Raw genomic sequence first — 24958 nt, 5'->3', positions numbered from 1 at the left:
CAACATCACTAGTCATCATTCGTATTTATATCTCAGGTCAACGAAGGGAGAAACTCCAGTCTGTTTGCAGGCAACTTCAATCAACTCCTCGCCCCTTGATGACCCAATGCATGGAAGTGGTAGGTCTTATGATAGCGACTTTGGACACTATTCCGTTTGTTAAATTTCATCTGAGACCTCTACAGTTATGTATGCTCAGTCAATGGAATGGTAATCACTTAGACCTATCTCAAGAAATATCTCTAGATACAATGACGAGAGAGTCTCTTTCTTGTGGCTGTCTCAGGAACCTGTCCTTCAGGGCATGTGCTTCCTACGACAATCCTTGTAGATTTTAACAGTGGATGTGAGTTTGACAGTGGACCTGGCACCCAGAGGAAGCAATCCTTCCAATCAACATTCTAGAATTAAGGGCCATCTTCAATGCCCTTCAGTCTTGGCCCCAGTTGTGTTCTGTCCATCTTATTCAATTCCAAACAGACAACATCACAGGGTGGAATTCACAGTTGTCTGGCAATGCGGGAGGTGTGTCATATCCTTCAGTGGGCAGAGACACATCAATGCCAAATATCAGCTACCCACATTTTGGGCATGGATATTTGGGAAGTGGATTTTCTGAGCAGACAGACTCTCCACTCCGGGGAATGGTCTCTGAACCAGGAAGTGTTCTGTAAAAACACCCACAGGAAGAGGTGCTCGGAGGTAGATCTGATGATTTCCCATCTCAATGCCAAACTGCAGATATATGGATCAAGTTCGAGAGATCCTCAGGCGGAGTTGGTGGACCTTTTAGCAGTTCAGTGGAACTTAAATCTAGTGTATCTTTTTCCTCTGATTGTTTTACTCCCTTGAGTAATAGCTCAAATCAAACAGGAGGGAATTTGAGCAATCCTGTTGGCTGTGTGTCAGTGCAGGACTTGGTATGCAGACCTCGTGAGAATGTTGTCTAGAAATCCTGTTACCAGACGTATTTACCACAAATGGTGAAGAGAAAAAGAGAGCGCCTCATAGTGCAGATATCTCTAGACAGGTGGAAAGATTTAGTATAAACCAAAAAGACAGGTACTCACAAGTGGAGTGGCACTTTTCGTTAAAAAAGTGCATACGAGCAGGCTGACATTCTCAGCAGTCAGCACGCTGACCAAAGGAATAAGGTGCTGGTCTCTCGGTGTCTCACGATCCAAGGACAAAATTCCCAAACTCTCCTTTGTTGGATGCCGTACTTGGTAAGGTGTTTGTTTATTTATTCCAGTTGTAATCGGAACCTCTTGAGCAGTAAACAGTGTGAACTGTTATAGGGCTGTAATATGCGTCTCTCTCCACTCCGGGGAATATTGATCTGATGAAACGGCCAGGAGCTAACGGCCGAGAAACGCGTTATCAGCTCCAAAAATAAAAACCCCTTTTTTCCAGTTACTCAGCCTGGATTGAGTTTTGTTTTCTTGTGCAAAGAGACGCATATTACAGCCCTATAACAGTTCACACTGTTTACTGCTCAAGAGGTTCCGATTACAACTGGAATAAATAAACAAACACCTTACCAAGTACGGCATCCAACAAAGGAGAGTTTGGGAATTTTGTCCTTGGATCGTGAGACACCGAGAGACCAGCACCTTATTCCTTTGGTCAGCGTGCTGACTGCTGAGAATGTCAGCCTGCTCGTATGCACTTTTTTAACGAAAAGTGCCACTCCACTTGTGAGTACCTGTCTTTTTGGTTTATACTAAATCTTTCCACCTGTCTAGAGATATCTGCACTATGAGGCGCTCTCTTTTTCTCTTCACCATTTAGATTTCTGACTCACCGACAGCACCAAGAGAAGCAGCCTCGCCGCACGGATTTCGCTTGTTTGATTGAACTTTTATATGACTTTTATCTTATTTTCGGCATCACTGATGGACACTTTTGGGTTTGCATTAGCTTTTAATCATTAATCACTGTTTTTTCACTTGACTATTTATTTTTATGTTACAAATTGTATCACATCACCAAGTTATATAAGCACTACCATTACTATTATTAATTCCACTAGATTCTACCTCAGAATCACTTACAAGTCTGAGACATAACACAAACACCACTTTAGCATCGAAACATTTTTGCCTATATTCTGCTACACAGATACACACTTTTTTCCATAGATTTTTTTCAAAGATTTTTTTCAGTACTCAGCAACGTATTTTTTCTCTAAGAAATTTTCTATATGGCGCCCCCTATCTATATTCAATAATATGTATTTACCACAAAGTGTGGAGAACTTACCTGTCTTGTTGTACGGATCGGGGGTTCCCTTGGCACAAGGTGAAGACTCCGCAAATACTTCATTTTCTGCAGAAAGGCTTAGGAAAGGGCCTGTCAACCAGTTATATTAAGTCAGATTTCTGCTAGTTTGCCAGATGTTCAGTCATTGTTTAAGCTCTTGCTAGAATTAGACCTGTTTTCAAACCTGTTGCTCCTCCATGGAGCCTTAATCATGTTCTTAGAGTTCTTCAACATATTCCGTTTGAGCCTCTGCATTTTATCGATATTAAGCTTCTATCTTGGAAATTTGTATTTCTTATCGTAGAGTTTCTGAATTATATGCTCTTCAATGTGATCTGTCTTATCTGGTGTTTCATGCAGATAAGTCTGTTCTGCAGACAAAGATGAGGTTTTTGCCTAAGGTTTTTTCAACTTACAATATTAATCAAGAAATTGTTGTTCTGTCATTTTGTCCCAATCCTTCTTCCTCTAAGGAGAGGTTGTTACATAATCTAGATGTGGTTAGAGCTTTAAAGTTCTTTCTTCATGCTACCAAGGAATTTTGTCAATTATCTTCCTTATTTGTCTTGCATTCTGGTAAGCACAAGGGTCAGAAAGCCACTGCTGTTACCCTATCCTTCTTGCTCAGAAGTTTGATTCGCACAGCGTATATAGAAGCAGGCTAGCAGCCTCCATCACACACTACAGCACATTCTACCTTTGCTGTGTCTTCCTCCTGGGCCTTCAAGAATGAGGCTTCAGTCAAACAGATTTGGAAGGCTGCTACTTGGCCCTCATTGCATATGTTAACAAAATTTTATAGATTCAATGTTTTTGACTAAGTCTTTTGGGAGAAGCTTCTTCAAGCAGTGGTGCCTAGTTCTTTCCTACTTTTTGTTCCCTACATTTTTTGTGGACTCTATAGCTAGGTATTAGTTTCCCATTGGCTATAATGAATTTGTGGAGTCCACAAACCGCCCTGAATTTTGTAAAGTGGCTGCAGTCTTTTGGCACCTCTGTACTCCCTTTTTTTTCTCTACTTTTCCTTATACTCAGTTTGAACTACTGAGAGGGTAGGGGAAGTGGAAGGGATACTAAATGCTTTGTTTGGGGTATCTTTGCCTCCTTCTGGTAGCCAGGTGAAGTATTTTCCCATAGGTTATGATGAATTTATGGACTCTCACTGCCAAGAAAGAAAGAATTTATCAAGAAAGCATAAATTATGTTTTCCACAAAAAGGTTTGCCAGCTGAGTGGGGGCAGTGTAATACTTTGCAATATTATACAATTTTCTGCTATTATAAATGTTTCCTAAGATATCAAAGCATAAATTAATTGCATAATGTAACATAAATTGATTTAATGATACTTTGTTTAACAAGCATTGAAAAAAAAAAAAAAAAACGAATATTACATCATTTTAGCTTAATATTCGCTCAAACAAAACAGCCGGGTAGTGTGCCCATTAAGGGCTAGATTACAAGTGGAGCACAAAATATCGCTTTTGCAAGGGTGATATTTGTGCTCCACTTAGTAATACCAGCGCACGTTTGCATTGCATGGAAGCTTTGTGCTCACAAGAGCGCACTTCCATAGGCAACAATGGGAACCTCGTTCTCATGCCAAACTGGTGCAGCGAAGGGGGTAAGTCGCGCATTGGCAGCAAATATTATATATATGTATATGTTTATATACATCTATATTTATGTGTTTATAGGTTTATATGCACATATTAACACATAAATTTATATGTATCTAAGCATAAACATATATTTACAGGGAACACACAGTAAAGTCACTTTTTAGCGCTGTTTTTTTTTTTCTAACACCCCACACCCGCCAACTTTAACCCCTCATAAAAGCTTTTTACAGTTATTTTATTAAAAAATAAAAATGCTAGATTTTTTTTTTAATAAACTACACTATTTTGGGGGCAATTGGGGCACATTTTGAAAATTAACCAGAGATCTGATTTCCTGGTAGCAATAACCAGCCACTTGTAATGGCTGGTTATTTATTGAGTGCCTGTAAACGGGAGAATTTGCTCCACTTGTATTCTTGCTCCACTTGTATTCTTGCCCTAAATAGGTCATGGGGTAAACACTGCAGTCCTCAATGAGCTTTTGATTTCTAGATTCATAAACAGGCTGAGAGTTACGGCCAATTACAAGCTTGTTGCTCAATGAACTCATGTTATTAAAGTTATTGTATATCCAATTAGCACATCTAGGCAAGTATCCCTGCAGAAGAGGTCTGTATACATTGTTATCAATGCACCAGAGAACTCTGGGTAAGATATGCAAATTAGATATTTCTGACAGCCATTTCTAGCTTTTTAGCTCTTGTCAAGATAGGTTTGATTTACACTAGCGTGTAAAAATATGGGGACTGGCAAATACTTATTTTTTTATAAAATAGTCATACTTTGAAATAACATTGGTGCACAGTCATAATTATATCAACTCTAGTAACTAAAAAAAACATATTAGAAACACAAACAATAAATATTAAAGGGACAGTCAAGTCAAAAGTAAACTTTCATGATTCAGAAAGGGCATGTGATTTTAAACAACTCTCCAATTTACTTTTATCATCAAATTTGCTTTGTTCTCTTGGTATTCTTTGTTAAAAGTTAAACCTAGGTAGGCTCATAAACTGATTTGTAAGCCGTTTAAGGTCTCCTCTTATCTTAGTGCATTTTGCCATTTTTACAGTTAGACAGCACTAGTTCATGTGTGCCATATAGATAACATTGTGCTCACTCCTGTGACGTTAATTTATGAGTAAGGACTGTATGGCTAAAATGCAAGTCTGTCAAAAGAACTGAGATATGGGGCAGTGTGCAGAGGATTAGATACAAAGTAATCACATGGGTAAAAAGTGTATCAATATATATGCAAAACTGGGAAATAGGTAATAAAGGAATTATCTATATTTTAAACAATAAAAATCAAGTAGACTGCGCCATTAACTAAACATGTATCTCATTCACTGAAAGACAAACTAAAGTATGTGAATATAGTGAATATAGTCTTACTCATTAACTTGTACTGACATTGATCAATAGACGACTAATTTCTTTTACATTTTATAGGGACCACCTGGACCTTCAGGTGAACCTGGACCAACTGGTTCACCTGGGAGAAGAGTAAGTGGCATGCATTATTAAATACACACACATCTTATGCAATATGGAGTCTGTGGCCATACACTCATTTATGACGTAATTATATGGCATTATTTCTAATTCAGGGACCCCTGGGACTAGCTGGCAAGGAAGGCAGGCAAGGAGAAAAAGGAACTAAGGTATAGTACAATTTAATTAGAAGTCTGAACAAATATTTGTTAATATTTTTATCAGTGTGATGATGTGGTGGCACTATTAATTGTTTGATATATTATAGGGTGAAGCTGGGACCGAAGGGCCTCCTGGAAAGACTGGACCAGTTGGGCCACAAGGATCACCAGGAAAACCTGGATCAGAGGGTATGAGGGGAATCCCTGGACCTGCTGTAAGTACCATATGTGTACCAGTAGAATATCACATTACAAATACCATATAACAATGGTATCCTGCATCTGAATTTATAGATATGATTAAAGGGATTATAAATTAAACAAATTTCTATCATACATATGAAAGAACACTATTTAAAGGGATACTACTAAAAAAATGTTGTTTTCATGATTCAGATAGAGCATGACATTTTAAGCAACTTTTTAATTTACTCCAATTATCAATTTTTGTTCATTCTCTTGCTACCTTTATTTAAAAAGCAGGAATGTAAATCTTAGCAGCCAGCTCATTTTAGGTTTAGCACCATGGATAGCGCTTGTAAGCAAGCATAACCCAGGTTCTCAACCAAAAATGGGCCTGATCCTATGCATCACATTCCTGCTTTTTAAATAAAGATAGCAAGAGAACTACGAAAAATTGATAAAAGGAGTAAATTAGAACGTATCTGAATCATGAAATAAAAAAATAGGGTTTAGTCTCCCTTTAACCATAGTTACAAATATATTTGTTATGCATGAAAGGGTAGTTAAGGCTGTTTATAATGTTTTGATGTTATTTTGAAGTTAACAAAAAAAATGGCTGCTCTATACATAGTTGGTTGGATAGGAAAAAATGTACACAACTCTAGTAGTGGGTAGTGACATACCCCAAAGTATAATATTACAAAATGTTTACTTTTTAGGAATAATATTTTTTTTAAAAACTGTAATGCTGCAAAAGCCTTGTTTAGAAGCAACAAAGTAAAAATTCCCAGATTGGTGATGATTTGTTGGATCCTGACAGGTTGGATTTTGTTAGCACAATTTTACAATATTTAGTAAATCAAGAAAAGTTCAGAGATACACCCATTGAAAATCCTGGTGGAAATCGTGTTTCTAGAGTCCTTTGCTTTGGCCAAATAGGAAAATATGCAAATGAGTCTGTGAAAATCAATCACTGTGTATACTATTGTAGGGTTAGATACATTTTACCATATTAATAGGGATATGGAAGTAAAAAAATACTATCATGATTTAGATCCTACCTATCCCTTTATATTGCTTTTTGAAATTTTACATTACAGTTTTCTCATTAAATAAAATCCGAGCAAAATTTATTCTAAGGTAAAATTTGGTCTTCTGTGTGACTTATAAATATAGGAAATAGCTTAAAGGGACAGTCAAATCCAAAAAAAACTTTCATTTTTCAAATAGGGCATGTAATTTTTTTTTTTTTAAATTTGTCTTTATTATTCAGCAGAGTAAATTTCAACATATTGTTTGCATCATGCAACGTCCATATCCAACATCAACATAAGATTAAATTCAAACAGAACTTAACTGTGTTAACAATACCCATTAACTAAACCAAAACAAATTTGACAATTACTAACACAGTAATTATAAAAATCTGATCCCAACTCTGAGGTCGGTTCCTATCAACTATGAACTAATTTAACTTAATTTTCTCTACTGATTTTACATATACTACCCACAGTTTCTGATCGCTTCACAACTCCTGACCAGTTTTGGGACAAGTCCTGTTTGTCACTTGAGTCCTAATAACCCTCCCTACCTCCCTCCCCCCCCCCCTCCGCCGAGAAGGAGAAAAAAAAAAAAAAAAAAAAAGAAGAAAAGAGAGAGAGAGAAGAAGGAGAAAAAAGAAATAATAATAAAAAAAAAAAAAAAAATATGGGGAAGCCCCCCACTAGGAGCTACCATACCCCCAGTAGTACCAGTTCCGAGTTTCTAAATGGAAAAATCATATAGTCTATTTCGACTGCCGAGAAAAATTTAATAAACGCAGACCATTTTGTGAAAAACTTTCTAATGTCCCCTTCATCATTCATGTTAGTGTCCAGCTGTTCTAAAATACATTGTTTTTTTAAACAATTTTTGATCTCCCTAACCGTTGGAGTTGCAGACGATTTCCACTTTTTAAAAATCAGATATCGAGCTGCAATCACTACCATATTGATTAATTTATGTTGAGGGTGTAGTTTTTCCCTGTCTTTTCTCAGAAAAACACTATGACTTAGAGAGATTTCAAACGAAGGGATCTTCACTGTATTTTTTAACCAATATTCTACTTTTTTCCAGAATTGACCCACTCTCGGGCAACTCCATACCATATGGACCAGATCCGCCGCATGTTTTGAACATTTTGGACACTTATTAAATTCATTGTTCCCACATTTCAACCCTTTCTCCGGGGTGAAATACGCCCTATGTAACAGTTTGACTTGTGATTCCCTCCAGGTTGAGGATAATGTGGTCTGAGCTATTCTTGTAATTGAGCCCTGTACCAACTGGACATCCACATTCCTCTCTGGTATTAAGTTGTTCCATTCAACTGAGAGTTTTTCAAGATTTGCTGTGCCTTTAAGAGAGACAAGCAAATAATAGCAAGGAGAAATGGAGAACTGCCCATTTTTCACCATATCTAACCATACCTCCAATCTCCCCCAATTCCATCCCCCAATAGCCTCTCTCCTGAGCTCTGTTACGAAGTGTCTGGCCTGCAGATAGGCAAAGAATTCTCTATTATAGATGTCAAACTCCTGCCTAAGTGATTCGTATGTTTTAACCACTTGATTCTCACTATCCATGAACTGAATAGCCCTATCCAGGCCGACCCTGTGCCATCTTTGAAATGTTGCTGATTCTAAGCCAGCCGGGAACTTCGGGTTGCCCCGAAATGGAACAAACTTAGATACATTACAGTCTAACAATAGGAGCTTGCCCATTTTCCACCAACTTTGTATAGGATTATAAATTGTTTTAAATGATTTCAGCTCCTGGGGAATTAGTTTGGATTTGCAGTGTATTAAGGCTACTGGTAGAAATGGATAGCAAATATTGATTTCTAACTCATTGTTTGTTACATAGTCTTTGGCAAAAATCCAATCCGCCACAATACGTGCCAGATAAACCATATTATACAACCACACATCCGGTAGTGCAAGACCCCCCTGGTTTCTTGGTAATTGTAATTTGGAAAACGCAATTCTTGGTTTTTTGTTCTGCCATATATATTTTCTCACTACCGCATTCAGCTGCCGGATGTCTTTCCCTTTAAGAATTACTGGAACATTTTGGAGAATATATAACAATTTTGGGAGTAATATCATCTTAAACAAGGCTATCCTACCAGACATAGACAGAGGGAGGCTTTGCCAGTTTATTAAGCTCTGTTTAATATCCTTAAGAATTGGGGAGATGTTAAGTTCATAGAGCTTATCTATGTTAGATGGAATTACGACACCTAGGTATCTAAAAGCCTCTGACACCATTTTGAAGGGTATGTTTAATGGTGATTCTTTATTTTTTCTCAGCCAGAGCATTTCTGATTTTGAATTGTTGATTTTATAGCCTGAAAAAGCTCCAAATTGTTTAATGATCAGTAATAACTTTGGGAGATTGTCTTTTATATTTGCTATGTAGAGAAGAATATCGTCTGCATACAATGCAATTTTGAGCTCCTTATTTCGTATTTTTATGCCTTCCAATTGGTGTCGTATCATCATAGCTAAGGGCTCTATTGAGATATCAAAAAGCAGGGGGGAGAGAGGACACCCCTGTCGAGTTCCCCTCTCCAGAGTAATCCCTGGCGTAAGGTCGCCATTGACCAGCAGTCTCGTAAATGGCTTGTTGTATAAATTTTTAATCAATTGACAAAATTTACCTTCAAACCCAAATTTAGTTAAGGTCTCTGTTATGTGATCATAATGAACCGAGTCAAATGCTTTTTCCGCATCTATTGAAATGACTGCCTGGTCAGGGATGTCCTCCCTCCCCTCGCTGCCTTCCCCTGTATTAAAATACTCTACCGTCAACAGAACTTCCCTTATCTTTGCTGATGAGTTGCGTTTGTAGAGAAAGCCTGCTTGGTCTTTATGTATAATGGAAGGTAGGATAGCTTGTAATCTGTTTGCTAAAATGGAGGTTAAGATCTTATAGTCTATGTTCAATAGCGCTATAGGTCTATATGACTCTTTTAAGGTGGGATCTTTGCCTTGTTTGGGTATTAATATAGTGTTCGAAGCCGAGAAAGAGGGTGGAATTGAAATCCCATCTATGTAAATTGCGTTATATAGATTACAAAGATTTGGAGCTATTAATGGTGAAAGAATTTTATAAAATTCATTAGGCAATGAGTCTGGGCCAGGAGCCTTATCAAATGCGAGTTTATTTATGACATTCTCTATCTCCAATTCGCTAATAGGGGCGTTTAAAATTTCTAACTCTTCCCTCGCTAAAGATGGGGGTGTCAACTGTCCCCAAAATTGAGCAGATTGAGTCTTGTCTGATTTTTTGAACGAGTATATCTCCTTATAATATGTTAATATGATATCCGCTATCTCTTCTGACCTAGTTATTTTTTTGCCTTCCTGTTGAAGTGCATCAATCACGGCTGATCCTTTGGTTCCTTTTACTAGATTGGCCAGGAGCTTACCCGTTTTGTTTCCAAATCTGTAGAGTTTGGCTTCGAGTTTCAATTCTTTTTGAGACGCCTGATAGATTAAATACGTGTCTCTCTCGTTTTTAGCCTTTATGTATTTTAGCCAATTACCCCTTGATTTGTCTAGAAGATAGTGATTATAAGAATTGGTTAATGAGCTAATCACTTCCTTCTCTCTAGATTTGATTTTTTTCTGAATATTAGCCATGTAAGATATTATTTCACCCCTTAGAACGGCTTTTGCAGCCTCCCAGAATATCATCGGATGCTTGCAATAGTCAGCATTGTGCTCCGCATATTCTTTAAATTTCAAATTAAGCCAGTTTTTAAATTTTAAATCTTTTGATAAATATCTTGGAAAAAAAAAGCGTGCTTGTTTAAATCTCTTATCTGGTTCCTGAAACTGAAGCACAATAGGCGCATGGTCCGAGAGGGAAATAGGTAAGATCTCTGTCATTACTTTCCGCTCAAGGAGCTTGATGTCCAACAAAAATAGGTCAATTCTGGAAAATGATTTATGGGCCCTAGATAGGCATGTAAAATTTCTTAATTCTGGGTTTTGCAGTCTCCAAATATCTTTTACTGCCAAATTCTGAGTAATTTTTTTAAAAATCTTGTTCTCCAGGTTGTCTCTTTTATTTTTGACTTGATTGTCCACTGATCTTAGTCTATCTAACGGATATTGTGGGGCCATGTTAAAATCACCCCCGCAGATCAGGAAACCTTCCTGAAATAGCATTATTTTAGTTAATAGGGAGTCCCAGAAAGTTGAGTCTATCACATTAGGTGCGTATAGATTACATAATGTGTATATAGTTTTTGCCACCTTAATTTTTAACAAGATAAATCTCCCCTCTGGGTCTACCTCAGTATTGAGAATCTCTAGACCATTGGCCATTATCTTTTTCCCCAGAAGTATGGCTACGCCTCTTTTCCTATTTAAACTTGGAGTGGCCATTACCTCCTTTACCCAGGATTTCTTTAGTTTCCTGGTTTCTTCAATTTTTAAATGCGTTTCCTGGAGGTATACTATATCAGACTTTAACTTTCTCAATTGGTTTAAAATTGCTTTCCTTTTTATAGGGGATGTAAGACCCCCAATATTCCATGAGACAAATGTGATATTTTCTAACCTTGCCATATTTTTAAGTTAAAATAAGGGGGGAAAAAAAGGAAAAAAAGAGAGAGAAAAAAAAAAAAAAAAAAAAAAAGACAAGAGCGGCGAGGGGGGGGAAGACGAAAGGGAGACATACTCATAATCTTGAGCCATTTCTTAATGAATATCGACTATTACAATTTTTATTTAAATCTTTTTAATTCTTCAAAGGATTTTTAGTTTAACTAAAAGTTCGCTCGCCTCTTTAGCCGTATCGGCATAGTGAATTTCATCCTTAATCCACACTTTGAGCCTTGCTGGATAGGTCAGGGTGGCCCGTATACCCAAGTTAATGAGTTTAGTGCATGTTGGGGATAGCTCCCTTCTCTTGGTTGCCGTTTCAACCGAGAAGTCCTGGAACAGGTAGATACTGGAGTTCCCCAGAGAAATGGGCTGGTTTTTACGATAATATTGGAAGAGACTGATTTTATCCTGAAAATTCAATAGTTTAACTATGATTGGTCTTGGTCTAACTTTACCTGTGTTATCTGGGGCAGGTCTCCCCAATCTGTGGGCTCTTTCGATAATAATTTTAGGGTATGTAGTTGGAATTTTGAGTAGTTGCACTAATGTTTCAGTGATGAAGCTATTTAGATTTTCGTATTGCTTCTCCTCTGGTACTCCTATGATTCTAAAGTTATTCCGTCTCGAACGGTTTTCTAAGTCCTCAATTTTAATTTGGAGTTTTTCAATTGTGGCTTCATTGGTTTTAGATCTTGTAGTATATGTGGCTGTTAGATCTTCAAGATCTGAAACCCTTTGTTCAAGTTCTTGTACTCTGTTAGAGAACTGCCTAAGTTCTTGTGTAAGTGACCTCATATCTTGCTTGATCTCCAACCTCAGAGTGTCAAACTTAGGGGCCAACGCTTCTAAGATACTATCCACCAAGGCTTGAGTGTTTGAGGATTCGCTAACATATGGAGGATTGCTGGGAGCTAGATTAGTATCCACTGAGGTATTTATTGAGCTTTTTGTTTTCTTATCTTTACTTCTATTCGCCATGGTTGGAGAGGGGGTTTTACAGTGAATATTTAGGAATTTATCCATGTGCAATAGACCAACCTGTGATCTAGGGCTGTGCTCTTAGTTTTAAATTTTCCAGTGTTGTTTTAGGTGAAGGGAAAAAAAAAAGAGAAGGGAAAGGGGGGAGGGGACCGCAGGGGGAGTGGTAGGGAAAGATGTGAGGAATTGTATGTGATGGTGATAGACAATTGGGGGAGATACTGAGAAAAATGTGAAAAAACAAAACAAACAAAAAACAAAAAACAAAAAAAAAAAAAAAATTAACGTGTTATTATTAGTAGACAGACTCCAATAAGGAGTCTGAGTTTAGTGATTAAATGTGCAACTCCAACAAAAGTGAATTTTAAGACACCGAGAAATTGACAGAAAAAGGCGACACAAGGAAAAAAAGTGAATCTCCGTTTAACCCCATCTCTCCTCCTGGCTCTCTGTGTTCAGTATTTGCTCTTGAAAGCTTTTACCACTTATACTAACCCTATCTCCTGCTTGTAATTATTGTCAGGGCAAAGTTATTACTGTTCCCCCTTCTTCTCCCCCTCCCTCTCCAAAAGGAAGAAAGAGAGAAGAGATCTGGGGCGGGAGCAGGTCCTCCCACCAGCCGTGGGGGGCTACAATCTCTCCCAGGCCAAAAAAAAAAAAAAAAAAAAAAAAATTTCTTTCCCTTTTTTTTAACCCTTGGAGTTTTATATAAAATAGTTGATATCACTGCTCAAGAGTCTGTTATTACCTTTGATTAAATTGACCCTTTGAACCTTTGCTTTAATTTAGTTAATACAGAGAGTTAGCTATATTTCAATATAACGTAAGGAACAGCATTTTCCCCTTTCCTCCCCTTTCTTTCTCCTCTCCTATGCTACTTTTACAGGCAGCTTACTGACTTAGAGTGAAAGCTTGTTTAATCCTGATTTGAACCTAGGCAGCTAAATTTTTACTACCCTTTCTGATATGCTCTCTGTAACGTCTCCCAATCTAATAGGGAGTTTCAGAGCTGAACGTGTTGCACCCCCAATGTCTATTTCAAAAAATTAATAACAATACCTTTGGTGGGAAAAACATCAGTTTTTGCTTAAATCGTGTTACCATTAGCCCAAATAACACAATTGAGGAGTGACCATAACACAATTGCACCGTGATCCAACTAATACATAGACCCTGGTATCACAGTTTTCACAGTACCTTAGTTATAACACAGTTATCCTATATGTCACAGTTATATTACCTTTGTCACAGAGTATGCCCCTTTTATCGTATGTATAAGGCCTATCACCAAATTAGTTCACCAGTTTCATATTTCTATTATTGCATGATACATAACCAAAGTACCCTTATTACCCTTAAACAGTCTGGCCTCTTTTGGATTGAGGGTTTTTTAGACGTGGGACTCTTGACATGTGGTAAAATTTTACACAGGTTAACAGTGATACTTTAGATATACTAATACATCCCAAATCAGGCTTATTGTATTTTCCCAATCTCCTGTAAGAAGAAGTTTGTTTATCATATGGTTCCCTGAACCGAGGTTGACAGAGGAGTCTCCCCCTTCTTCCTCTCCTCTATCTCCCCCACATGAGATACACATATAACACTTCACTCAGGGCCAGCTTGACCCAATTTGTCCAGTAAATCGTTCGGGGTTAACCCCCTTGTCCAGATCTACCCAGGGGAAAAAAAAAAACAGAGAGAAATGTCAAAAAAAGTACCTGACCCAGTCATTTAGACGTGGTAAACCTGTGGCTGTACTTCTCCCCAAAAGGCCGGCAGCAGCTTCCTCATGCAACATCGGTGAGAGGGACACACAGCCGGGACTGCTACTTCCAAAAGCTTAAGGGGGGCTCCTGCCCTGAAGAGTGTGAGCGTAGTCCATATGCTTAGAGCTGATTTACAGCCAAGCCCTCCTTTTCCCGGGGAAGCAGCCACAGGGTATAATGAGAGAGAGAAGAAGCAAGGGTTCCTCCAGTCGCCGGTTGCAGCCAGCCGCCGCCAACCCCTGTCAATCTGCTTGTCCAGGACCCAGTTACCTCGGCTAACACAGCATGCGTGATGCCTGCATGCTCCTTTCTAGGTTACCGTCACTCGAGCCTCTCCGTCTGCGTCTTGGTCACCTGACCTCCGTGCCTCCGTGCCAGGCCCCCTCACGCAGCAGCGGTGGGAGGGGGGAGATGACTCTGCACAGGACTTGGTCAGGACTGGGCTTCTCCGCTTGATGTCTCTGCAGCAAGATAGGTACACAGGGACTCGCCTCCGGCTCTCAACACTGGGGCTCCCACATAGATGCGTGCTGTCACCAGGTACCTGTTGATTGTTCTATCAGGTCATTCCTGATCCTCTCGTCTCGGTTGACTTTCAGGCATCTCCCTTCCCCCCTCAGACAGGATCTCTGCTAGGGGGAAGAAAAAGGAACGCTCCTGCTCCAATTGTTCTATTAGTTTAGCGTATCTTTACCAATACTTTGCAATAAGTGAGCAGGGGAGAATTGAAGGGGACCCGTATACATGCAGGTAGATGTTTTAGCAATCAGTCTTATTTACCCCTTGTACCCTTCAATTTAGTGCGTTGGTTTAGCACTATTGAGGCTCCGGTAGTGATGATTTGCTGAACTTAGCAAGCCGCCCAAGCTCTGGGCTTTTCAGGCGCGAATTTCCCCCGCCAGCAGCTCACTGGGAATAGCAGAGCAGGTGTTCACCTGAGCTTCCACACATGCTCCTCCCCCGGAACCTAGGGCATGCCTAGAACAGACAATTTTCTAGGGCATGTAATTTTAAACAACTTTCCAATTTACTTTCATCACCAATTTTGCTTTGTTCTCTTGGTATTCTTAGTTGAAAGCTAAACGTAGGAGGGCTCATATGATAATTTCTAAGCCCTTGAAGGCCGCCTCTTATCACATGCTTTTTTATTTGATTTTTACAATAGGGGAGAGCAAGTTCTTGTGAGCCATATAGTTAACATTGTGATCACACCCGTGGTTTGTGGCAGACAGTGCACTAATTGGCTAAAATGAAAGTCAATAGATAATAAATAAAATATCATGTGATCAAGGGTCTGTTAGAAGATGCGTAGATACAAGGTAATCACAGAGGTAAAAATTATATTGATATAACCGTGTTGTTAAACAAAACCAGGAAATGGGTAATAAAGGGATTATCTATCTTTTTAAACAACAAAAATTCTGGTGTTGACTGTCCCTTTAACATATTCATTGGTAGCACTGAGTTTTCATAATTTATTGTTATACCAGCAGGGCAATAATTTGCACTACTCTATTGTATATATATATATATATATATATATATATATATATATATATACAGTATATATTTGTATTATCAGTTATTTATAGAGCGCCAACAGATTCTGCAGCTCTATAAACATACGTCTAATATGCAAGGTAGCATTGTAAATCAACTGTCATGAGGGTTATCTACAAAACAGCTGGGCTCATAGGCTTTCATGCTAAGGGGGTTTAGGGGAGGACAAAAGAAGGAGAAGAACTGAGATAAGAAAATGTTAGTTAATAGTGTATGCATTCCTGAAGAGCAGAGACATTAAGGAGAGTTTGAAACCTGAAAACTAGGAGAGAGTCTTGTGGAGTCAGAGTTCCACAAGATAGGGACCAATCTGGAGAAGTCCTGTAGACTGCGATGTGAAGAGGTAACACGAGAGGGGGAGAGAATAAGGTCATAAGAAGAGCAAAGGGGATGGGAAGAAGAGTATCTGGAGAAAAGGTCTGAGATATCTCTATGTCTCAGACCTTTTCTCCAGGAGCAGTGTTATTGAGGACCTTGAATGTCAGAGTCAGAATTTAGGGCTAGATTTATCAACCCTGTGGCGGGGCGCAATTACCCGCAGGTAATTAACATTGCACACAAGCGCAATTTTGCGCTCGCGTGCAATCCCGCCCCCTGCCCGCGCACAGCCAATCACGCACGGGCAGGAGCTGTCAATCTCCTCGCTCGGACTCGACCGAGGAGATTGAATTTCACCAGAATAGATGTGGCGAAGATGTTAGGGAAGCAGCGGTCTGGTGACCGCTGCTTGATAAATCGCTGCGAGCAAGTTCTTGTGAGAACTTGCTGCCGCAGGGGCTTGATAAATCTAGCCCTTAGTGTTTTATTCTGGAGGTTAGAGAGAGGCCAGTGAAGGGATTGGCTGAGAAGTGCAGCAGATGAGGAGCTGAGCCTGGGAGAGATATTCATTATAGACTGTAAAGGAAATAGACAGCAGCTAGGAAGAACAGAGAGGATAGAGTTGCAGTAATCAAGATGGGAGATGATAAGAGTGGATTACAATTTTAGTTGTGTAAGGAAGTGGCAAATTTTGACCATCTATAAACTTATATAGCACATATAAATCATTTAAGCAGCTCATATATAACGCATGTCATAATTATTGTCTATAACAGAAGCAAACCAAAATTATGATTTATATTAGTGCTGTATATGTACATGCTAGCAATTAAAAATAATTATAATCCTATTTTTGCAGGGTGAACCAGGATTGTTAGGTGCACCTGGACAGACAGGACCTCCTGGCCCTATGGTAAGTGACTGTAAACATGAATGTGATGATATGCAGCAAAGCTTTGGGAAAGCTTAAAGAAAAGGGCATTGTGGGCAAAAACTCTATTGTACATACTAAAGAACAGCAGTCTTATGCGTCAGATAGGATACAGACAGGACTGAAATCACAACAGGGCCATTTAGTTAGGTATGGCTTGCAATACAGCATAATATATTTAGATGCAGGCAATTATAGAGAGTGGGATAGATAGACAGTTAGATAGATTGACCGCCAGAAAGACAGATAGATTGATAGGTACATGTTGGTAGATGAGACATTATTAAAAATTCCATAGCATGGTAAGAATGATGCTAGTCTTGAATGGTAATATATTTAAACTGATAATAAGATATAAATTTATGATCTTAAATTATGTGACCAGTGAGATGTCATGATAGTGATGAATTTCAAGATTTTGTATATTCATGTATGCGACTACATATCTCTTTAGGGCCCCTCTGGTTTGCCAGGTCTGAAAGGAGACCCAGGATTTAAGGGGGATAAGGTAAGAAATAATTCTTTCTAAAACCCGCAGGGGTTTATGTTTTGCTCATGTAATATGTATAACAAATGACTTTTCAAAAGCCTATGTAGATACAAATTGCCATTTATGGACTATTGATACTCAATAATTTATTTCAATGTTACAAGATATGAAAAATACATTGTATATTATGTAAATTTACTTCAAGAACTGACCTGAACAATTTTACTTTCAATAATATAAAGATTCCAGCTATTCACTTAATTTTTTTCCTTTATCCTCTAGAGTAGACCATAAATAAATAACAGATGCATCAAAAGTATACACTCTCTTTCCACAGGGTCACGCTGGATTAATAGGACTAATAGGACCTCCAGGAGAAATGGGAGAAAAGGGAGACAGAGGTCCAGCTGGAAATCAAGGAGTAGCAGGACCTAAGGGAGATACTGTACGTTATTTAACTTGATACAGTATTTATATTGCAAGACCCATATTTGAATGCTAAACATGTGCCTTTCTGTATTTGTCAAAGAATCAGATTAATGTACAAGACACATCTTCTAATAACATTAGCATGTTTTTAGGCTAACTAAATACCATGTTGCCCAATATAAGTGATGTTTTTTATTAAAGGGATTCTAAACCCAAATTTTGTGATTCAGATAGAGCATGCAATTTTAACAACTTTCTAATTTACTCTTATTATCAGTTTTTCTTCATTCTCTTGATATCTTTATTTGAAAAAACAAGAATGTAAGCTTATGAGCTGGCCCATTTTTGGTTCAACACCTGGTTTGCGCTTGCTGATTGGTGACTAAATGTAGCCACCAATCAACAAGTGCTATCCAGGGTGCTGAATAAGAGAATGCTGTAGCAAGAGAATGAAGAAAAATTGATAAAAGGAGTAAATTAGATCGTGCAATTTTAAGCAACTTTCTATCTGAATCGTAAAAGAAAAATGTGGGTTTAATTAATTTATGTGTACTATAGTTATATTATATATTGTATTAAATGTTCAGCCTCATGGGTAACAACTCCTTTTTTTCCATAAGGGTATCACAGGGGCATCAGGACCTAATGGGCCACCCGGTCCCTCCGGACTTTCGGTAATTATCTGTTCATTTGTGTACATACAGCAGTACATTAGCTAAAAAGTACTTATAGGGAGGGAGCGCTATAAAGGGAAAACACAAAATCATACGCATATGCATATGCTGTCTGCATTTAACATTGCACAAGCAGTTCTGGTTAACTGCTTGTGCAATGCCACCCCCTGCAGATTTGCGGCCAATCGGACGCTAGCAGGGGGTGCCAATCAACCCGATCGTATGAGATTGAGCAGATTGATGTCCGCAGCCTCAGGGGAGGTGTACGAGTTAAGGAGCAGCGGTCTTAAGACTGCTGCTACTTAACTCCTGTTTCCGGCGAGCCTAAAGGCTCACACGGAAACAGGGGCATTCAGTGCCATTCGGCCCTTAATAAATTGGCCCCAATGAGTAGAGTGGAAATCCATAATCTAAATATTGTATTTTCTTTAACAATAACTGTGAAAGTACTTATATAGATACTGGCCTTTTTTGTACTTTTTTTGTAAACATTATGCTGCTTCCGCCCCGATCGTTTCTGGTCCGCCAGAGACTGAAGTTAAGAAGCAGTGGTCGTAAGATCGCTGCTCCTTAATTTTTTCAAGAAAAAGGGGGGGTGTGATGGCACTCCTATTGGTATAGAGGGTAGGGCTAATAATCGTATCGGCTTGGCCTTGTTAATAATCAATGTTGCCCTGGGGTGCTGTGTACCAATTTACATGAAACTAATACAACCAAAGAAGGATGCAAAAAAAGTGTACACATTAATAGCACTCGCTCCCTCTGTTATTCAGTTATTATCGTATGCTGTGGTATATATATATATATATATATATATATATATATATATATATATATATATATATATATATATATATATACAAAAAAAGACACAGATCCCTGCCTCGCCCTGCACCACCAAGATATTACCTGTACCACAGGCAGAAATACCCAGAGCATCTTTATGGCCCATGACATCTATGGTTATTGTGCATTTAATCTTTCATTTAATACACCAGGTGTATTAAATGAAAGATTAAATATCAGATAGATGTATTCTAGTTCACTCAGGGTAATGATACTGTATATTAGTTGTGATTAAACACCAATGTATTGGTACTCCTAGTAGGACCTATATAAGGTCTTTATTGAGTGCCTATAAATAGTGAGTATAATACTCCATTGGTTATGTTTAAGTCAAATAGGATAATAAGTAAAGTATCAAAAGAGCCCTGTGAGTAATCGTTGTTTGGGCAATTCAATTGTTTGTTAGCTATATAACACTTCAGTTATCATGGAGGTATAAAATTGGTTGTCAGTTAGATATATTGTAGTTTATTCAGGGTAATGATACTGTATATTAGTTGTGATTAAACACCAATGTGTTGGTACTCCCTATAGGACCTATATAGGGTTTTAATTGAGTACCTATAGATAATGAGTATAGTACCCCATTGGTTATGTTTAAATCAAATAAGATGATAAGTAGAGTATCATAGGGGCCCTGTAGGTAATCGTTTTTAGGCAATACAATTGTTCGTTAGCTATATAGCTCCATATTATCACAAAATATGCTAAAACCTGATACTTATTGAGTACAATGTAGCCCCTCAGTACTACCTTACAAATGATTAATCCTAAATAGTGTATGAGGTTGTTATATCATCTCTAATTAGTAAGAAATGATATTGTGCAGGTGTATTATTTCAGCTTAGTGGCATCATAATAGAGAGCCATCTAAAGCAAGGTAGTATTGTATATGAAAATAAATACACTTGGTTGTTGTTTGTGAATAGTATAGTAGCTTGCTAGCATGTAGTTATATGTATAACGGAGATTTCAAGTTTAGGCACGTTACATAATGTACAATATAGGATCGTTATGACAGATAACTAAACAGCTTACGTGCTTTATGTTACTAAAGGTCTGCTGGTTGTTCAACCTATGTATTAACAGCCAAGGTTATCTTTGGTTGAGTACTTGTAAATGATCATTAATTGTGATGACAGGTATTATACTTCGCAGCGTCTTGTCCGTTTATATATAGTGATAGACATTGCAGAGTAAATGCTGTTTGCAATTAGTCATTTTATCGTTGGTTAGACGCTTATAAATAACAGCTCAGTGTGCAAGCATATATTTTGTTTATGCAAGATCTGCCCTTTTATGTTAGGTAACATCAATTGCTAATTTTTGTGCTATTTTATAGCTTAACACCAAGTTCTTTGTTAGATGCTTGTAGATACCAGTTAATAAGTAGATAGATGTTATGCTGTGCAGCGAACTGCCCGTTCATACATTGTGACAAAAATTATAGAACTGATGATGTTGTTAACTTGATAGTGTAACACATACTAAACACATAAGAGTCTAAGTTAGCTGTAACAACAAGAGAATTTGACGAATAGTATCCCCCAGTATGAAGCAGATACTAAGTATCAAGTGTGAGAGACATTAGTCTCTAATGCTGTAATAAAGGGCTACTCCCCGGTGAATAAGACTATCTGACTAATCTGAGAATACGATCATCGTCAGCTCAGATATGTATAATTACAACTAAACTAGTGCTGCTAGATTAAAACTGAGGGGTCCCAATATCCCCTGCTCCTGACATGTTTCGCCGGCTATACCGGCTTTTTCGAAGGCCCTTATGATACTTTACTTATTATCCTATTTGACTTAAACATAACCAATGGAGTATTATACTCACTATTTATAGGCACTCAATAAAGACCTTATATAGGTCCTACTAGGAGTACCAATACATTGGTGTTTAATCACAACTAATATACAGTATCATTACCCTGAGTGAACTAGAATACATCTATCTGACATTTAATCTTTCATTTAATACACCTGGTAATATCGTTAACTTTTTTAATCATCCCGATCCAATCTGAATGATTGACGGCCCCTACTAGCGACGGTAAGCAGGGGGCGGCATTGCACAAGCATTTTCTTGTGTAATGTTAAATTTAGCGAGGTTGAGCAGACATGATTTGCTACAGCGGATCATGTCTGTTTGATCCTACATAAATCTACACCTATACATCAGTGTAACCTATTCATTGTTTGAAGTTCAGATTTATCAATAAATACTTATTAAAAAAAAAGATTAGTAATTACATTTTATTGTGATTAATAGATATTGTTATTGATCCAATTAACAATAATAATTTTGTTATATCTTTAGGGACCAGCTGGCCAGAAAGGATCTAAAGGATCACCAGTAAGTACCTTTCCTGTAACACTACAGTCCATGTTAAACAGTTTATGGACATAAACTGCACCAACATTTATGAAATGTGTCAAATCATTTAACCATATCTTTTTACAGGGTCTTATGGGTCTTAGAGGGGATCCTGGACAACCTGGACAACCAGGACCTCCAGTAAGTCACATTACCTGTTAAGTGAATTATAATAAAATACTTTCAGCTGCATATAGGTATTCACCCTTCTTCAGTGTCTAAAGTACCTTAACTTAACTAACATGGAATTCATATGTATTCTATTGTTTCATCTGCCAAAGAAATGTCATCTTCTCATTTGACTTAAAGGGACTCTGAACCCAAAAATGTTTTTTGTGTGATTCAGATAGAGCATGCAATTTTAAGCAACTTTCTAATTTACTCCTATTATCAATTTTTATTCGTTATCTTGCTATCTTTCAGCTAGATTACGAGTTGTGCGTTATGAGTGAAAAAGCAGCGTTATGGCTCTTTTTCACTACCGCTGGTATTACAGGTGTTGTAGGTATAGCTGTACCGCATACCTTATTGGCCGTCACACAACGCACCTTTCAAAATGGGACTTCCATAGCGCTGGTATTACGAGTTTGCCTGTCCGGCCAAAAAGTGGTACAGCCTATAACTACAAGATCTGTACCGCCACCTGAAAGTCAGTAGTTATGAGTTTTACGTTACAGAGCTGTAGCATAAAACTCATAACTAAAGTGTTAAAAAGTACACTAACACCCATAAACTACCTATTAACCCCTAAACCGAGACCCTCCCGCATGGCAAACACTAAAATAAAATTATTAACCCCTAATCTGCCGCTCTGGACATCGCTGCCACTATAATAAACATATTAACCCCTAAACCACCGCACTCCAGCATCGCAAACACTAGTTAAATATTATTACCCCCTAATCTGCTGCCCCTAATGTTGTCGCCACCTACATACACTTATTAACCCCTAATCTGCTGTCCCTAACATCGCCGCAACCTACATTACTTTTATTAACCCCTATTCTGCTGCCCCCAAAATCGCCACCACCTAACTACACTTATTAACCCTAATCTGCTGCCCCCAATGTCGCTGCCACTATACTAAAGTTATTAACCCCTAAACCTAACCCTAAGTCTAACCCTAACGTAACCCTAACCCTAACACCCACTTACTTTAACATAATTAAAATAATTCCAAATAAAAATTACAATTAATACCTAAATTATTCCTATTTAAAAATAAATAAATACTTACCTGTAAAATAAAACCTAAGCTAGCTACAATATAACTAATAGTTATATTGTATCTAGCTTATGTTTTATTTTTATTTCACAGGTAGGTTTGTATTTATTTTAATTAGATTGAGTAGTTAGTAAATAGTTATTAACTATTTGCTAGCTACCTAGTAAAAATAAATACAAATTTACCTGTGAAAAAAAAACTAACCTGTCTTACAGTTAAACCTAACATTACACTAAAATTAAAAAATTACATTAATGAAATACAATTAACTAAATTACAAAAAAAAACCACTGTTACACAAAATAAAAAGGAAATTATCAAATATTTAAACTAATTACACCTAATCTAATAACCCTATAAAAAAAAGCCCCCCCTTAGCCTAAACTAAACTGCCAATAGCCATTAAAAGGGCCTTTTGCGGGGCATTGCCCCAAAGAAATCAGCTCTTTTACCTGGCAAATAAAAATACAAACAACCCCCCAACAGTAAAACCCACCACCCATACAACCAACCCCCCAAATAAAAACCTACCTAAAAAACCTAAGCTACCCATTGCTCTGAAAAGGGCATTTGGATGGGCATTGTCATTAAAATGGCATCCAGCTCTTTTACATTGCCCAAACCCTAAGCTAAAAATAAAACCCACCCAATAAACCCTTAATAAAACCTAACACTAACCCCCGAAGATCCACTTACAGTTTTGGAAGACCGGACATCCATCGTCATCCAGCCGGGAGAAGTCTTCATCCAAGCGGCAAGAAGTCCTCAACGAAGCCGGGAGAAGTCTTCATCCAAGCGGCAAAAAGTCATCCTGCAGGCGGGCAGAAGTTTTCATCCAAACGTCATCTACTTTCTTCATCCTTCCGACGCAGAGCGGCTCCATCTTTAAGACAACCAGCGCGGAGCATCCTCTTCATACGGTCCCAGCCATACACTGAAGGTTTCCTTTAAGGGACGTCATCCAAGATGGCGTCCCTTGAATTTCGATTGGCTCATAGAATTCTATCAGCCAATTGGAATTAAAGGGTAAAACCCCCTATTGGCTGATGCAATCAGCCAATAGGATTGAGCTTTCAATCCTATTGGCTGATCCAATCAGCCAATAGGATTGAGCTCACATTCTATTGGCTGATTGGAACAGCCAATAGAATGCAAGGTCAATCCCATAGGCTGATTGGGTCAGCCAATAGGATTGAAGATCAATCCTATTGGCTGATTGCATCAGTCAATATGATTTTTTACCTTTTAATTCCAATTGGCTGATCTTGGATGACGTCCCTTAAAGGGAATCTTCAGTGTACGGCTGGGACCATATGAAGAGGATGCTCCGCGCCAGATGTCTTGAAGATGGAGCCGCTCCGTGTCGGAAGGATGAAGATAGAAGATGCCGTCTGGATGAAGACTTCTGCCCGCCTGGATGATGACTTCTTGCCGCTTGGATGAAGACTTCGCCGGCTGGATGAGGATGGATGTCCGGTCTTCAAAAACTGTAAGTAGATCTTCGGGGGTTAGTGTTAGGTTTTTTTAAGGGTTTATTGGGTGGGTATTATTTTTACCTTAGGGTTTTGGGCAATGTAAAAGAGCTAAATGCCCTTTTAAGGGCAATGCCCATCCAAATGCCCTTTTCAGGTCAATGGGGAGCTTAGGTTTATTTAGATAGGATTTTATTTGGGTGGTTGGTTGTGTGGGTGGTGGGTTTTACTGTTGGGGGGTTGTTTGTATTTTTTTTTACAGGTAAAAGACCTGATTTCTTTGGGGCAATGCCCCGCAAAAGGCCCTTTTAAGGGCTATTGGGAGTTTAGTGTAGGCTAGGTTTTTTTTTTTTTTGATAGGGCTATTAGATTAGGAGTAATTTGTTTTGTTTTTTTGATAATTTCTATTTTTATTTTGTGCAATTTAGTGTTTATTATTTTTTGTAATTTAGATAAATGTATTTTTTTAATTTAATTTATTTAATTTTATTGTAATGTTAGGTGTT

General features: G+C 38.1%; 1 protein-coding gene across 2 annotated transcripts in view; it reads left to right on the top strand.

Annotated features, from left to right (window-relative positions):
- COL5A3 (collagen type V alpha 3 chain) overlaps positions 1 to 24958 on the top strand; it is a 295561-nt gene that overhangs the window by 264832 nt on the left and 5771 nt on the right. For both annotated transcript variants that reach the window (XM_053718030.1, XM_053718029.1), the window contains 9 exons: positions 5335 to 5388; positions 5493 to 5546; positions 5645 to 5752; positions 16862 to 16915; positions 17388 to 17441; positions 17761 to 17868; positions 18473 to 18526; positions 21699 to 21734; positions 21843 to 21896. In XM_053718030.1, the coding sequence (XP_053574005.1) occupies positions 5335 to 5388; positions 5493 to 5546; positions 5645 to 5752; positions 16862 to 16915; positions 17388 to 17441; positions 17761 to 17868; positions 18473 to 18526; positions 21699 to 21734; positions 21843 to 21896 (576 nt within the window). The remainder of the gene's footprint in view (positions 1 to 5334; positions 5389 to 5492; positions 5547 to 5644; positions 5753 to 16861; positions 16916 to 17387; positions 17442 to 17760; positions 17869 to 18472; positions 18527 to 21698; positions 21735 to 21842; positions 21897 to 24958) is intronic.

The sequence above is a fragment of the Bombina bombina genome, chromosome 6, assembly GCF_027579735.1.
Source record: "Bombina bombina isolate aBomBom1 chromosome 6, aBomBom1.pri, whole genome shotgun sequence".
Lineage (NCBI taxonomy): Eukaryota > Metazoa > Chordata > Amphibia > Anura > Bombinatoridae > Bombina > Bombina bombina.
The sequence above is the reverse complement of the archived record's forward strand: the minus strand, read 5'-3'. Positions and strand labels throughout refer to the sequence as shown.